Raw genomic sequence first — 12,462 nt, forward strand, 5'->3', positions numbered from 1 at the left:
ATTGAAGAGGCAGTCTTTTTCCCCTTGTGTATTCTTTGAACCTTTGTTGAAAATATATTGAGTGAAAATGCATGGGGGAAGGGATTCTTTATGGTTCCATTGGTCTGTGAATCTGTTTTTTATGCCATTATCATGTTGTTTTGATTGCTGTTCTTTTGCAGCATATTTTGCTTCAAGTCAGTTGGTATGATGTCGTTGGCTGTGGCTTTATATACACTTTCAGGGTTTTACTTTATTCGAAAAATGTCTTTGGAGTTCTGATAGAGATTGCATTGAATTTATAGATTGCATTGAGGAATATGCACATTTTAAAGTATTCGATCTTCCAATTTAAAAAATTGAGTATCTTTCCATTTCCTTGCATTCTGCTGCTTTTGAGGGATGGGGGTATTGGTCATGGGGTTTGAACTCAGGGCCTAAGAGCTTTTTCTCTCAAGGGTAGCCTAGCTCTATGTAGCTCTTGGAGCCACTGTGCTATTCTGGCTTTCTGGTGGTTAATTGGAGATAAGACTCTCAAGGACTTTTCTGCCTGGGCTGGGTTGGAACCTTGGTCCTCTGATCTCAGCCTCCTCAGGAGCTAGGCTTATAAGTATGAGCCAGCACCCAGCCTTCACTTTATTTCATCAAGTTTATAACTTGCAGTGTACTGGTCTTCACTTTCTTGATTAAATTCATTCTTAAGTGTTTAATTTCATTTTAGACAGATATTAAAATTGGAATTGTTTTCTTGATTTCTGTCCATTGATATCTGATTTTTTTTAATCCTACAACTTTATTGAATTCATTTATTAGGGTGTGGGTTTGTTTGTTTGGTTTGTTTTTTTATATATTTGTTTATATTTTTATACATACAGCAATCTTCCATGCAAACAAGAACAACTTTCCTTGTTTGTTTCTAACGTGCTATCTTTTGATTCTCTCTCTTGTCTAATGCTGAGTAGTATACTATGCTGCGTAGTAGTGAGACTGGACATTCTTGGCTTGTTTCTCAGAGAAAAAGTTCTCAGCTTTTCACTATGGTATATCCCACTAGCAGTAAGATTGTCATAAATAGAATTTAGAATAGGTTACATTTCTTCTGTGCTTAATTCGTTGATTTTTTTAATCATGAAAGAATGTTGAATTTTCATTAGATTATTTTTCTACATCTATTGAGACGAATGCATTTTGTGTTTTTTTATTTATGTCTTTATATAAAAATATGGTGAGAGACAAGAAGAAATAGGAAGATTTTTTTTAAGGCCCAGAATGAAAATGTGAAATTTGTATTTTAGATTTAATAGAAAATGTTAGCCATTACTGTAGGTAATAATATATTTAATGTACTAGACAAAAACAAAAATTATAGGATTAGATAAGGGATAGAAATTCAGAAAGTGAGAGCTGGGCACCAGTGGCTTACTCCTGTAATCCTAGCTACTCAGGAGGCTGAAATCTGAGGATCTCAGGTTAGGGAAGTCATGAGACTTCTATCTCCAGAAAAAAAAAAAAAAAGCCAGAAGTGGTGCTGTGGCTCAACTGATAGAGTGCTAGCTTTGAATACAAAGAGGCTCAGGGACAATATCCAGACCCTCAGTTCAAGTCCCAGGACTGGCAAAGAGAAAGCAAGCAAGCAAAAGAGAGGAAGGAAGGAAAGGAAGGAAGGAAGGAAGGAAAGGAAGGAAGGAGAAGGAAGAAAGGAAGGAAGGAAGGATGGAAGGAAAGGGAAGGGAAGGGAGGGAGGGAGGAAGGAAGGAAGGAAGGAGAAAGAGAAGAAAGAAAGAAAAGGAAGGAAAGAAAGAAAAAAGGGAAGGAAGGAAGGAGAATGTAAAAGGTTATAACTTTCAAATTCTCTCTCTCTCTCACACACACACACAAAGTGAGGCAGAAAAATTGTGAGTTTAAGAACATTCTGGGCTACATCATGAGTTCAAGGCCAACCTGTGCTAAATAGCAAGACTGTCTCAAAAAGAAAAGAAAAAGAACGAGTAGAGAAAAAAAATAAAACTTTCATATATGCTTTATTTTGACTAATTCAGATGATGGCACTGAATTGTTTTTCTTTTAAGATTAAGAGCAAGAACTGCAAATATTTAATATTTTACTTTAGGTTTGGGCCAATTCAGTAAGGAAAAGAAATAAAAGACACAAGATTTTCAAAGAAAGAACAATAGTGTCATTATATGTGGGATGGGAGCATATACTTAGAAAATCCTAAGGAATCTATAGACAATTTACTAGACCTAATAAGAGACTTTAGTAAGTTACTGGGCACAAAATCAATATGCAAATACATATTTGTATTTTATGTATCAGCAACACCCACTTAGAAAATAAATTCTTAAGTATTCTTTGCAGGGACTGGGACTGTGACTCAGTGCTAGAGTGCTTGCCTTGCCTGCCTGAGGCCCTGGGTTTGATTCCTCAGCACTACATAAACAGAAAAAGATGGAAGTGGCGCTGTGGCTCAACTGATAGTGTGCTAGCCTTGAGCTGAAGAGATGAGGGACAGGGCCCAGGGAGTTCAAGCCCCACGGCTGACCAAAAAAAAAAAAAAAAAAAAAAAAAAAATATATATATATATATATATATATATATATATATGTATATTCTTTGCAATAACATTAGAAGTGATGAGTGACAAAGATGGGGCAGAGTGACCAGGTTAAATGCACAAAATGTCTTATAGAGAAATTAATAAATATTTACAATAAAGGAAAAACAGTTCTGTTTTCATAGACTATTAGATTCAATATTATAAAGATATAACTAAATGTTGTACAGTACCAGTCAAAATCTCAACAAGATGTGTTTGGGACTTAGGTAGCTAATTCTAAAATATTTACACAGATGCAGAGAGCCAAAAATACCTAAACATTCTTGAAGATAAAGAAGATGGGATTTAACTTACCTTATATTATGAAGCCTTAATTAAATAAGACATTGTACTCTTGGTATAACGTTAGAAAAGTCGACCAGTAGGACAGATTAGAAAGCCCCAACATATGTCCATTCACACATACACAGGATTTACAACAGAAGTGTCACTTGAGAAAAACAGGGAGAGGGCCGCTGATGCAGTTCATCATGCTGGGATGATTGGATTTCCATATGGGAAAAAAATTAAATTACATCCATATTTCATCTCATATAATGAAATGGGCTTCAGGTAGATTATGGACCTAAGTGTGAAAGCCAAAAACACTGCTCTCTTCCAGAGATTTCTAAAGAATATCATTGGCTGCCCATGACCCTGAGGTGACTGCAAACTGTGGCCTACAAGGCTTCCCCATTAGCCCAAGCTGAAAGATTAGCTTTTTATCATTTTTGATACACTTTTTCCTGCCTTTCATGTGTTCTCAACACTGTAGTGATTACTGCTGAATCAGAAATAGTATATTCCTTTGTGAGGCTAGAATTGGGGAAAGAAGATGACAAAACATCATAAAAAGTTCTAATCTCATGTCCTCTTCTGTCTGTGTTTGATGCTTTGATCTGAAAATGGCATCCAGAAAGGATGATTCCTTATTGATGTTTTTGTCCAACCAAACTTCACATAGGCCCCATAACTTTGTGTGACCCTTTGTGTATAAGCTTTGTATAAGCCCGTGGCAGTACAAGCAACTAGCTGTGAGTAAGGAATCTAGAGCCTGTTATTTACAACATTCAGGAACCTTTACTATCTGTATTACAACTACCAATTGATGTTGCATAAAGCCTTTATTAAGAGAGTCAGGTTCATCCAATGACTCTGCCTCTGCTTTATACTTGAGAAAATTTTAGAAAAAAGAGGATCTCATTTTTACATTATAGCTAAAACTGCATTTATTCAAAAAACACATTAGAAGCATTTGCGATCTGTTGTTGAAAATTTGCCACTTTAAGACTATCTGAGAACACTTGCTCCCTCTTCACAAAGAATGCTTTTTACAAATCATCAAAGTCATACAGGTGTTTTAAGAACATGTATGCTCTTAGTTACATGACAGAAGAAGACCCAATGGAGGTCAAATTATAGTAATCAAAAAAGAAACAACTAAAATATTTGTTATTTTTAAGAGAAAAGGAAAAATACAGGAAATGGCTGAGCACTCAGCCTGGAGATATGACTAAGGAAAAACAAGAAGACTAGAAAGAAAAAAGTCCTCTACAGGTTTCATTCTACATGAGGTTCTCTACTAAGGAGACTTGAAGGCAGAATTGCGGGGAATGTCTGATCAACTGTGACATCTGGGAAATGTCAGTATGCAGATTACAAGGAGAAAGGCTGTTCATCACAGAAGATGAAGGAAGGACACTACCTGTATGCACAGCATCTACCAGAAGCCAAACAAATGTTAAAGCAGTCATAATTGATGTCTGATATCAAAGAACAGACTCACAGCTGATAGTAACAGTCTGAAGCTTAAGCCTACATTGTAGATAAGAGTTAGCATTATCTAACCTACTTTTACAAAAACAATTTTTTGAATGGAAAAAGGTAATGTCTGTGATTTCATGTTAGAAAGCAGTTTCTTTTAAGACAACAGGCTTTATCTATAAATGACTGAGCCCAATTTAAAAATGAGCAAGGAACTTAAATGGACCTTTATTTCTTCAAAGAAGATAAACAGTGGCCCCAAGTATACAAAAAGGTGCTTGGCATCATTAATAATTACAGATATGCAAATGGAAACCAAATGCTATGTCACCTAAACACATGTTTGAATGACTATTAAAAAAGTAAAAAATGAATTTTGATGAAGGTATGAAAAAATTGAAACCTTTGTACATCTTGTGCACTGTTGGTAAACAGGGTTTACTGATAGAAGAGATAGATAACAAATACTTTGGGAAAGTATTTGGCACTGTCTGATAAAACTGAACACCTGCATGCTGTATGACTCAGAATTGCTGCTTCAGGATGATGTAGCCAATAAAAATATATACACATACACATGTACCAAAACGTTAATAGAAATTCTGGTTTCCAGTAACCACAATAAGGACCTTGGAAACGTTGACATCCCATCTTAACAAAAAATAACAAGTTAAACAGACACAAAACCCAACAACTCTTCCTGGATTCTTAGGAAAGAAGACATAAGGCAAACCAGTGTTTCCAAATATTGGAGAGACAGGGGAATACAAAAGATCACAGCTACCAGACCATAGATACACAAGTGGAAAATTGTGGCAGGAAACCACGGTAGAAAAAATACAAACTATAATGAGCAAAGTTCTGGAGGCTCACTGTGGAAAACTCTGGGAGTTAAAAGTTCCAGAGGATTCAGTATTATAGGAACTATACAGTTTTTTAAGATTTAACTCCAGGAGCTCAATTGGGTTTTCATGATAAATATCCAGGAGGGGAGGGCGGGGAGAATATCCTTTGTGCTTCTTTTTTGGAATGGAGCAAGAAAAAGGAACTGTTTGAACTATGTACCTTCTAGACAAGGCCTGCTCTCAAGACCAACTAGCTTTTAACCTGCTGGTATATAATCGGAGACCAGCTGACTTGGGGAAAGAGAAATATTCAACTCCAGTCAACTTTAACCTTCCACAATGGAGAAAGAAAATACCCAATCCATCCAACTGTAGGGATCCTATCCCACCAAAGAAGGGAGAAAAATGCTGAGGAATACATTTGAGTTCACAATCTACAGACACGTTTCATAAAAACTGACATCATAGGACGGTAGAATGTCCTTTACACACACTTCGCCACTTATTACTGATGGCATACTTACAGCAGTTACTTTTACCTGGTACATCGTGTCCACCTACCAAGAAAAAAATCACAACACATACCTAAAAGCAGAAACCATAATTGATATTTACAATAGTATCAATAATATACATTGCAGAGGAAGGAGCCAGAAAAACATTCTCCCCTGCTCTTGGATAGGAAGGATCAATATCGTGAAAATGTCAATATTTTGCAAGGCCATCTACAAATTCAATGTGATACCTATCAATATTCCAACCTCATTCCTCAAGAAAATAGAAGAGGCAATCCAAAAATTCATATTGAACAATAAAAGACTCCAGATAGCAAAAACTCATATGGAACAATAAAAGACCCCAAATAGCAAAAACGATCCTTAACAGAAAGAACAGTGCTGGAGGAATATCAATACCAAATTTCAAACTCTACTACAAAGCCATTGTAATCAAAACAGCTTGGTACTAGCACAAGAACAGACCTCAGGACCAATAGAATAGAATTGAAAGCCCAGAAATGAACCTACAGACATATAGCCATCTAATCTTCGATAAGGGAGCTAAAAAAATAGAATGGAAGAAAGACAGCCTCTTCAGTAAATGGTGCTGGCAAAATTGGTTAATCACTTGTAGAAAACTAAAGCTAGATCCTTTTGTATAACCCTACACCAAAATCAACTCCAAATGGATCAAAGACCTCAGAGTCAAAGCAGACACTCTGAAAACATTACAGGATGGAATAGGAGAAACCCTAGGTCTCCTTGGCACAGGCTGAAATTTTCTTAATAGAGACCCAGAAACACAACAAATCAAAGAAAGGTTGGACAAATGGGAATGCATGAAATTGCAGAGCTTCTGCATGGCAAAGGACATAGCTAGCAAGATCAATAGAAAGCCCACGGATTGGGAGAAGATCTTCACTAGCCATACAGCAGACAAGGGTCTCATATCTAAAATATACCTGGAACTCAAAAAATTAAATCCTCCCAACAACAAATCCTGAAAGAAACAACTGCCCAATAAATAAGTGGGCTAAAGACTTAAAGAGAGACTTCTCTGAAGAGGAAGGAAGGATGGCCAATAGACATATGAAGAAATGCAGTCAAGCAGAAAAGGTCAGATAAGTTGATGTTAGGCAAAATGAACTACAAGATAAGGACTCAAATTTTTTTTCTCTCTTGTGATTTTTTTCTAACATATTGATAAGATGATTTTTTTGTTGCTTTGTATGTCCCTCCCCCATGGTATAACCCCTGTTTTCACTGTATTTGATGTTGGTATAATTTGTGGAGGGGAAGGGAAAAAACAAATTGTTTAAATAGGGTTACAGGTGTACCCATTGCAACAATGAGATGTACAAGACATTAGATTGGAAAAAACGAGCTTTACAACTTTGGCCAGGGGTGGGAGGATGGGGGAAGGGGAGGGCGGAAGGGTTGGGGGGGAAATGGGAAGGGATGGGAAGGTGAAACAAAGGAGGAGGCAACAATGCTTGATAAGAAATGTACTCATTACCTTGCCCATGTAATTGTAACCTCTCTGTATGGCATTTTCACAATAAAAAAAAAAGAACATTCCTCTGTCTTTCTCATGCAAATTGATGTGCTCATTGACCATATATACATATAAGCACAAATAAGAATGACATCATTTTTTTAACTATAAGAAATCAAAACTGAACATTCTGATGAAATAAGCCAGAGGAGAGAAACAAGTTCCTTAAAGAGAAAGAACAAAGGAACAGTTCTCAGAAACCATGCAAACAGATTAGAGTGAAACATTTAATGTGGCGAAAAGAAAGAAAAAACTAGTAATTCTGTGCCCTGTGAAATCCTTCAAAAGTGAAGAAAAACAAAGACTTTCTAAAACAAATAAATATTGAAGTAATTTGTTGTCAGTATCTGCCCTCCAAGAAATGACTAAAGTTCTTTAGAGGGAAAATAATATAGATCAGAAATTCAGGTCTGCATAAAATTTGGATACAAATCAAGTATCAGTAAAACAACTTCTGGTATATCCTATGCTATATGCTGTAGCAAAGATAAATAGGTATGCAACATAGATAAATCTTACAAAGTTTAATGAAAGAAGTAAAACCACAAAAGCATGTGGTATGATTATATTTTCATGAGATTCATCAACAAGAATTAGCTGGGCACTGGTGACTCACACCTGTAATCCTAGCTATTCTGGAGGCTAAGATCTGAGCATCACAGTCCAAAGCCCACAAGGACAGAAAAGTCTATGAGAATCTTTTTTTTATTTGTCGGTCGTGGGGTCTATGAGAATCTTATCCCCAGTTAACCACCAAAAATCCAGAAGTGGAGCTGTCCTAGAGTGCTACCATAGTAGAGTGCTAGCCTTGAGCCTAAAAGTTCAGGAATAGTGCCTAAGCCCTGAGTTCAAGCCCCAGGACACACACACACACACACACACACACACACACACACACACACACACGGAAGAAAATAAGTTTTGGTGTGAAACAAAATAAGGAAGTCGGTATATCATTGAGATGACAAATATTGATAGGAAGGAATGGTTACTTCACCTATGAGCAGAGAAGAATTGTAATGAACAGATATACAAGCAGAACTTCTGACTATTTCACTCCTCTCTCATCTAACCTCATTTTATAGTTAGTTGTTACATCATACTTATACTTTATATACTTTACTTTATGTGTGCTATACTTAACATTTTGAAATGTGTCTTTTAGAAAAGATAAAAACATATTCAGTCTCATTTCCTGTTCTGCAATCTTTTCGTGTTATTCATCTATTCCACTTAGATTATTAATAGCAGTTATGTTTAACTATTTTGACTTTTCTCATCCCCATAGAACTTGTTTGTATATATTAACTTCAAAATAATAATATGGTAAGTAATGTTAGACTTTAAATGGTTTTGCTGATGCTTTTTCTTCTGTCAGTTTGTTAAAATATATATTGTACTATCTTAACAGATTGTGTTGAACCAATATTTTTCTCTTTAAACATTTTCCTATGTAGGTAGAAATACTTCATTTCCTTATATCTAGGTAGCACTTTATTAAGATCAAACCATTGTTGCAAGATGTTAAAAGATGACTCTTGCTGGTAGAATTAAGGAGTAGAACAGCTTTTCAGAAGTGAACTAAGAACCACTGGCAAAAGCAATGCTGGGTTGGTGATGGAGTGTTTCATATGGCTCTGTTTGCTCCTGGTATCATCAGTAGTTGAACTGGTATAACTAGTAAAGTAGTACATTGATTGTGTTTTTAGCAATCCTTCAAGGAATCATGAGTTTTTTTTGTCATAATCTAAGAGTTCTTCTTCCTAAAAATTAGCTCCAATATAGCAAATATCATCCTCATGCTCTATGGAATGAGAGGGTAGTTAATGGTGATTCTCCTTATTCTGTAGATATAGTTTAAAACCCAGTTGTCAGTAGAATATAGGAAAACAATAAAGTGGCATATCCCCTAAGAAAACATCTCATCAAAGTATGTTTCTTTATTGTAGGTCTTTCACACCTTTCTGCTGTTCCCAACAATTGAACGATTATCTGAGTCACCCAATGGTAGGATTGCCACTCCAATATTGTGCTGGCTTCGCTATGTATTCTACGTTCCTGGCTACTTTGTACTTAAACTGTGTCCTGAGATAATCAAGTCCTTGGTGATCAAAATGAGCCTTCATCTCATGAACATGAAGCGTGAATGTTTGCCACAAGAAATATTACAGCCGTTCTGCTTCGGTAAGCAAAAGATGATCAAAAAAATCTTTGAATAATTAGGCAGAAACGTTTGTTTAACGTATTATTTTATGTGTGCAATGCATCTTGATCAGTTTCATCCCTTTCATCATTCTCCCATCCTCCATCTATTTCAACCCCACCCATCAAGTTATATAAGGAAATAGTAGCAGAATAAGCTCAGACAGTTGATAAAATCCCAGCAAGCCATTGCTGAATTTTTTTCCTCCAAAAGTTTAAGACTAGAAATAAAGAAAATTCAAAATTGAATGATAGCTAGCTTTCTTTTAATCTTACGCTTCTTATTTTCCACTCCACTGCAAACATGGAGAGAAGTATTCAGTGGATAGTGTACAGCAGGTCTGAAACCCATACAGAAAACCATTTTGCAAAAACAGCCTGAGAAAATCAGGCCCATTATTTCTCCTTTAAGTAATTTTTGGAGGAGTCTGCATTTTAAAAAATGAATAAATAATCACCATTGTAATATATTTTAAAATTGGGTGCTTTGCTGAATATATTTTCTGAATGTGCAAGGAAGTATTTTTGGAACTTTATTTTTTTTAATGTTTTATTGTGAAAATACCATACAGAGTGGTTACAATTACATGGGCAAGGTAATGAGTACATTTCTTATCAAGCATTGTTGCCTCTTCCTTTGTTTCTCCTTCCCATCCCTTCCCATCCCACCCCCTCCCACCCCCCACCCCCGCCAGGCCAAAGTTGTAAAGTTCTTTTTTTCTTTTTTCTTTTTTTTGCCAGTCATGGGGCCTGAACTCTGGGGCCTGGGCGCTGTCCCTCAGCTCTTCAGCTCAAGGCGAGCACTTTACCACTTGAGCCACAGCACCACTTCTGGCTTTTTCTGCTTATGTGGTGCTGAGGAATCGAACCCAGGGTCTCATGCATGCAAGGCAAGTGCTCTACCACTGAGCCACCTTCCCAGCCCAAAGTTCTTTTTTTCCATGTAAGGACTTATGCATCTCTTGTTGCAATGGGTCCACCTGTATCCCTATTTAAATGGTTTGTTTTTGCCCTTCCCCTCTACAAATTATACCAGCCTCAAATACAATGAAAGCGGGGGTTATACCGTGGGGGAGGGACATACAAAGCAACAAAGAAATCATCTTATAAATATATTAGAAACAATCGCAGGAAAGAAAAAACATTTGAATACTTATCTTGGGGTTCATTTCACCTAACATTAACTTATCTGACCTTTTCTGCTAAGGGACTTACGTTTCTTTGGGCCTGGCTTACTTCACTTAATATAATTTTTTCCATGTCTTTCCTATTCCTAAAAAATGGGGCAATGTCATTCTTTCTGATGGAGGCACAAAATTCCATTGTGTATATATACCACATTTTCTTGATCCATTGATCTACTGAGGGGCATCTGGTTTGGTTCCATATCTTAGCTATGGTAAATAATGCTGCAGTAAACATAGTTGTGCTGGTAGCTTTAGTATGGTCTTGTTTGTGATCATTTGGGTAAATGCCCAAAAGTGGGATTGCTGGGTCATAGGGGAGCTCTATGTGGAGTCTTTTGAGGAACCTCCATACATACTGCTTTCCAAAGTGGCTGAACAAGTTTACATTCCCACCAACAATGCAATAGGGTTCCCTTCTGTCCACATCCCCTCCAGCATCTGTTTTTTAATTAGAGTTCTTGATTATAGCCATTCTAACTGGGGTGAGGTGGTATCTCAATGTTGTTTTGATTTGCATTTCTTTTATGACTAGGGAGGTTGAGCATTTCTTCATATGTCTATTGGCCATCCTTCCTTCCTCTTCAGAGAAGTCTCTCTTTAAGTCTTTAGCCCACTTATTTATTGGGCAGTTGTTTCTTTGAGGACTTGTTGTTGGGGGATTTAATTTTTTGAGTTCCAGGTATATTTTAGATATGAGACCCTTGTCTGCTGTATGGCTAGTGAAGATCTTCTCCCAATCCGTGGGCTTTCTATTGATCTTGCTAGCTATGTCCTTTGCCATGCAGAAGCTCTGCAATTTCATGCATTCCCATTTGTCCAACCTTTCTTTGATTTGTTGTGTTTCTGGGTCTCTATTAAGAAAATTTCAGCCTGTGCCAAGGAGACCTAGGGTTTCTCCTATTCCATCCTGTAATGTTTTCAGAGTGTCTGCTTTGACTCTGAGGTCTTTGATCCATTTGGAGTTGATTTTGGTGCAGGGTATACAAAAGGATCTAGCTTTAGTTTTCTACAAGTGATTAACCAATTTTGCCAGCACCATTTACTGAAGAGGCTGTCTTTCTTCCATTCTATTTTTTTAGCTCCCTTATCGAAGATTAGATGGCTATATGTCTGTAGGTTCATTTCTGGGCTTTCAATTCTATTCTATTGGTCCTGAGGTCTGTTCTTGTGCTAGTACCAAGCTGTTTTGATTACAATGGCTTTGTAGTAGAGTTTGAAATTTGGTATTGATATTCCTCCAGCACTGTTCTTTCTGTTAAGGATCGTTTTTGCTATTCGGGGTCTTTTATTGTTCCATATGAATTTTTGGATTGCCTCTTCTATTTCCTTGAAGAATGAGGTTGGAATATTGATAGGTATTGCATTGAATTTGTAGATAGCCTTGGGAAGTATTGCCATTTTCATGATATTGATCTTTCCAATCCAGGAGCATGGGAGTTTTTGCCACTAAGTTCTATTTTGATTTCCTTTTCCAAGTTTTTAAAGGTTTCATCATAGAAGTACTTTACCTCTTTGGTTAGGTCCTAGGTATTTTATTTTTTGTGGCGCTATTACGAATGGAGTTGCCTTCCTGATTTCAGCCACGCTTTTCTCATTGTTGCTTACAGAAAAGCTATTGATTTTTGAGGGTTAATTTTATACCCTGCTCCTTTGCCAAAGTTTTGAATCATCTTGAGTATTTTGGGAATGGAGTCCGTGGAATTCTTTAAATACAAAATTATGTCATCTGCAAAGAGGGAGAATTTTACTTCATCTTTCCCTATTTGGATCCCTTTTATGTTTGCATCTTGTCTTATTGTTGTAGCTAGGCATTCTAATACTAGATTGAAGAGAAGTG

General features: G+C 36.7%; 1 protein-coding gene across 4 annotated transcripts in view; it reads left to right on the top strand.

Annotated features, from left to right (window-relative positions):
- The window catches only part of Ldah (lipid droplet associated hydrolase), a 90,683-nt gene that overhangs the window by 46,453 nt on the left and 31,768 nt on the right, over positions 1-12,462 (top strand). For all 4 annotated transcript variants that reach the window (XM_013013746.1, XM_013013745.1, XM_013013744.1 and 1 more), the window contains exon 5: positions 9,186-9,420. In XM_013013746.1, the coding sequence (XP_012869200.1) occupies positions 9,186-9,420 (235 nt within the window). The remainder of the gene's footprint in view (positions 1-9,185; positions 9,421-12,462) is intronic.

The sequence above is a fragment of the Dipodomys ordii genome, unplaced genomic scaffold (genome assembly GCF_000151885.1).
Source record: "Dipodomys ordii isolate 6190 unplaced genomic scaffold, Dord_2.0 Scaffold20, whole genome shotgun sequence".
Classification (NCBI taxonomy): domain Eukaryota; kingdom Metazoa; phylum Chordata; class Mammalia; order Rodentia; family Heteromyidae; genus Dipodomys; species Dipodomys ordii.